Genomic DNA, 5,397 nt, shown 5'->3' with positions numbered 1-5,397 from the left:
TCTATACTTACTGTGGTTGTTATCTTGTTCTATTTTTAGCCCTGAAGAAGGCTAGAAACTCTAGCCGAAACGTTGGCACATTAAAAATAGGTTAATCCAACTTATTTGTGTTTTACATTAACCGCACCCCCAACCATCTTCTCCTCGTTCATCATCCACGGTCAACTATCTCTCATAATTAATTAAAAAAACTTAACATTTCGATCTCATTAAAGATATAGTTTCCTATTTTATTCTACACGGTTTTATTGATGTCGACATTTATTAATATGACAATTAAAAAATATCGTTATAATAATTAGTGTTTAACAACTAAAATCCTAAATCCAAATTAAACCAGAAACTACTCTTCTTATTTTTAAAACAATTCTCTGGCCACTGTTGATGTACGGCTGCGAAGTCTAGGGGAAAAGAAAAAAATTATATTATTTTCAAAATAAAGTTCTCAGGATCGCAGAGGATCCACCTTGGTTTGTAAAGAAGAGCCAATTGCATCGGGAATTGCGAATGAAGTCAATAGAGGATTACATCAAAAAACGATTCATGAAGTTCCTCTCCCAGTTTATTTATTTATTTATCACCCTACCCTGCCTATTAGGCAATATGGGTGTTCGCAGCAGTGGGTACAACTCATTGCTGCATATGACAAACATTACATAGCTGTGCACACAGTCTGCTCTTACTACAAAATATATCTTCCTCTCCTCCTGAGGCCTTGCTGGTGTAGCTTATTCTCTCCTACCCAGGGAGAATTGAGTAGAGCCCACAGCCTCCTTCCACCCATATACACGAAGGTCTTGTAGTGCGCGTAGTTTTCTTTCTTTTTCAGCTTGCTCTCAGTTAGAACATAGAATACTGTTTCCCTCATCATCTTGGATCTCAGTGCTTCATAGGCGGTACAGGCAAGTAAGATGTGCTCGGCGGTCTCAGGAACCTGACAAATTGGGCATAGATGATCAATGTTTATGCCATGTTCGGCGAGCTTAGCTCGGAAACCCCCATGACCCGTGAGGATTTGTGAGATCCAGTAATCGGGGAGGACCCACGTTGATTCTAGGCGTGAATCAACGGCTGGAAAGTACTTCCTTAGGGTGGCCCCTTTTAAGCAATCCACCCACCGTCGATTCCATTCTTGCAAGGTTTCTTCTCGAAGGATCCTCTTCCATCTATTAGGGCTTTCACCAATACGCGCTTGGAGGTTCTCCGGTAAATCCGTCAGACCTTCCCTCTTTATTTTGTGTCGATAATAGTCTTCCTGCAGGAGAAGATCGATAGGCACTCCTCCAGCTAATACCTGTACCGCCTCATGAGACACTGTTCGGTATGCACGAGTGACTCGCAGGAGAGCTATCCTCTGTATTGTAGCCAACCTTCTCTTCTGCCTTTTCGAGAGATATCGACTCCATGCGGGGGATGCATATCTCAAGATACCCACAACTACTCCTTTATAGATGGTCAATGTTGCTGGGTATCTGAGGCCCCAAAATGCGCCTCCTATACGATTGAGTCCATTAAGAGCAAGGGCTACTCTACTTCTCATGTAGTCTAAATGAGGTGTTAAATTTAACTTTCTACCAAGTTTTACGCCAAGGTATGTCACAATTTCACTGGGTCGTAGTATTTCACTTCTCCTTGTATCCTGAGAGTATTAGGGTGGGCCCTGTCTGTCCTCTCCCAGTTAGGGACAGTTAAAGGAGCAGTGACCTACAACTTGGGAAACCCAACATCAACCCGAAGACTGACGCCCAAAAATTTTTTTGAAAACAATAATAATATAGTGAATATAAGTTATAACGTGGGTAAGGAAAAGTTTTCATTTGTTGTCCCAAGTTTTCCTTTTTTTTTTTTTTTCTATTCATTTCTTATGGTATACTTTACTTAAATTTTGCCTCTTTATCAATTATTATTGTTACATATATTTTCTTCCTCTCAATTTTCATTTTATTCCCATATTTCAATTTTTAAATTATTAATAACTAATATGTTCATACTTCTTTGCATTATATAACTTCATTTTTATTTCATTTCCCTAATTATGTTATTTTATCCACTTTTTCAATTACCTATATATACATTTTATTTCCTGCTTTTCCCATCAATTCATTTTATTAATTCTATTTTGTAAAATTATTCTGTTTATACTTTCTTTTTTATTTTCAATACTTACTGTGGTTGTTACCTTGTTCTGTTTTTAGCCCTGAAGAAGTATAGAAACTCTAGCCGAAACGTAGCATTGTAAAACTTTTTAATTTTTCATTTACTTTGTTCATTTATGTTTAAATCATTTAAGTGTTTGTATCTTTTTTAGCCCTGACGAAGCCCTGAAACGTGAGGCGAAACGTTGGCTCAATATAAATAGTTTAATCACTATTTGAGTTCTTCTTTGACCGCTTTCGGACAATTTTCTTACATTTTTTTATATTTATTATATTATTATTTATAACGATCTTCCAAAAATAGATTTAGTTTTGATTTTGAAAATAGAATAATTTTTCACAGAGAAAGCAATGCTTTTAAAAATAAAAAAATACTTGAAGGCATTTATATATAAATACCTTCGAATGTTTAGAAACATTAATTATGCAGTTAATTTTAAGTAGGAAACGAGAAATTTAAACGAGCAAAATGCTAAGATATTATGTAAAATTAATTTACGATAAAAAAAAAGTTGAATTCTAGATAATTATAAGTAAATCAATTTTACAAATTACATTTAGATTAAAATAAAATGATAATATACCCAATCTGGTTGATGATGTAGATTAAAAATAGTGAAGAATAGAATTTATTATTAAATGTGATTGCGAAAAATACAGATAAATTAAAACATAGAATAGTGCAAATTTTGTAAAGAAATATGTTTTCCCTTATTAGTTTTTTTTTAAAGGTTTATTTTATTATTAGGGCTTAATAGCCTGCAAATTTTTTAAATAAATATTGAAACTGTGATACTAATGCAAATTATAATTAATAATGCTTTTGATACTGTTAATAATAAACTATGATTAAAGCTAATTTTAATGGAATTAATTAATTTGTAATTTTATTAGATTTTCCTTGATGATGACCGAGCGGCCGAAACGTTAGGCATGTAATATGTGTTAATGAAGAAGGTTGAGACTAATTGGTTAATTTTTGTTATTATTAATAAAATAACCAGTCTCTAACAAGATAATAAAATATACATAAATGTGTTTATACTAAAGCATTTTAACAGATTTTAATACTTACGTATTTGTTTTTCATTTGTTTCAGAATTATTTTCAGGTTTTTCTTTCCTTGCTGGTACGTCGTTTTTTTTGGGCAACTTACGAACACTGGGTCTATGACATAAATTTAGGTTTGATTAAGATATAATTTAAACGTGTGTGTATATGTCATGGTGTATATACCACGAAATATACATCGTATGTACACTATATATCGTGGTTCTTAAGATTTTCAGTCAATAATATAAAATCTATATTCTGGAGACGTTTCGAGATTATTATTCTCATAGTTATATCATATAATGAAAACAAGTTTTTGTTTTTAAAGAATTTTACCATCTAATTATTCAACAATTAATTGTACGTAATTCAGATTAAGATTAATAAATCGAAAAAATTCTTATAATTGTTTTATAATGGTTTGTTCTACAAAAAAATCTACACGTACAAGTTCGCAATACAACTAGATAAGAGTAAGGCAAGAGTTTTTAGTTTATTTATTTATTTTTTTGTTTTCCATATCCTACTTGTTCTTTCTAGCTGGTTGGTAGTTAACCTTTATATTTGTGGTTAGCATTTTACCAATTTATTTTCATTCTTCATAATGGTGTCTAATATGAAAAGTGTCTTCATCGCTTATTTGGTAATGATGAAATGAAAAATAGTTTAATATTCTGGGACTAGGTCTCTTTAAAACAATTACAAAGGCAATTTTAATTTTATAATAGTTGTGTGTTTGCAGCTTTATCGCACTTGCTCAGCCTCCACTGGCTCAATACCAGTGATGCGGCGAGAGGGATGAGATGGGATCTTTTGAGCTCTGCTCTACCCCTCACACGTGGGGGATAGATTGGGCTCAGGGATCCTCAGGTCGGTTGTAAATATTGTATATAAGAGTGTAATTGTGACTACAGATTATTTATTATACTTATTATTTTTTTATTTTATTAATTTTTTTTTCATACACATAGTTTATGTTCATTTTCTTTATCCTTCTGTTTGTATATATTTTATTTATTTTATGTACTTTTGTTTTTCATTTAATTATTTATTTTCAATAAATTATGTGGCAGGTTGTAATATCTATCAATTAAATAAAGTTTAAAAAAAAAATTATAATAAACTTTATTGGCATAAAACAGTGGGGCTACACTTAATTATAACTTATATATATAAAAAAAAAGATTAATTAAACTAACTGACTAAATAAAAACAAAACAAAAAGTTAATTATAAAATATCCGTACTATTATAATAATGGGTCAGATTGGTGAAGTAAAAAGTAAGGAAATATAAGGGATTTAAACGAGGAAAGTGTTTGTACATGATGTATGTTAGAGGGAATGGAGTTCCAGAGATATGCAGCTTGTGTAAAATACGATTTATCAAACGCAGCACTTCCGTGAGGTGGAGGGTATATATCAGATACACGGGACCTGGTAGTACGGGATTGGACAGAGAATTTGAATTTCAGGTTTTCTAGGATATAGGAGGAGCGTTGAGTACTAATTACTTGGAATAAAAAGGAAGCTAGGAAATACTGACATCGGGAGGATGGATAGAGCCACTCTAGCTCGGCGTAATACTGGGTTATGTGCGAGTTACATATCACAAAAATCAGTGAAGACTAAAATGACTTTATTCTAACATATTTACAAGAACTACATGTTACTGTTACTCAGTCTCTATCTGCTTACTTCTTACTTAGCTATCTAGTCTAGGAAATATATATGAACACTTGAGAAGAGGGGGTAGGATGAATAGTGAAATAGGAGAAGGGGTTTTGACCAATCGGATAATTTTAGGAAACTAGGTGGGGCCTAGAGAGCCTATGAAATTTAAAAGTAAATATCTGGGGGGGGGAGGCGTGGACTAGAAGCAGGGTGTGAGGCTTCTAAGAAATTAGAAACCAACTTTCATCTGTAAAACATAAAATAGTTAGACTGGTGCAAGTCCTTTGTAAGATGACAGCATGTACCAGCCTAAGTGTCAGCCCTTGCTATTGATATAGGATACTAAGGGCTTGAAAGGGCTGTTAGAAGGGTCTCTGGGCCTTCTTTGAACCTAGTCGTTTTTATTGGGTTCCTTTTTCTATAAAAGGGGTATTCATGATCTTTGGTTTAACATGTTAAAGCGTGTTAAATGGAAAAACTCATGTTAAATCGAAACAAATTGCCTTCTTTTACCAT

General features: G+C 32.9%; 1 protein-coding gene across 3 annotated transcripts in view; it reads right to left on the bottom strand.

Moving 5' to 3' along the window:
- LOC106692839 (uncharacterized) overlaps positions 1-5,397 on the bottom strand; it is a gene marked incomplete at its 3' end in the record, with an annotated part of 29,199 nt that overhangs the window by 11,747 nt on the left and 12,055 nt on the right. For all 3 annotated transcript variants that reach the window (XM_014439040.3, XM_067046466.1, XM_067046470.1), the window contains 1 exon segment: positions 3,232-3,323. In XM_014439040.3, the coding sequence (XP_014294526.3) occupies positions 3,232-3,323 (92 nt within the window).

The sequence above is a fragment of the Halyomorpha halys genome, unplaced genomic scaffold (genome assembly GCF_000696795.3).
Source record: "Halyomorpha halys isolate HHAL.00 unplaced genomic scaffold, Hhal_1.1 Scaffold73.1, whole genome shotgun sequence".
NCBI lineage: Eukaryota > Metazoa > Arthropoda > Insecta > Hemiptera > Pentatomidae > Halyomorpha > Halyomorpha halys.
Note: the sequence above shows the minus strand (reverse complement) of the source record. Positions and strands in the feature narration are given on the sequence as shown.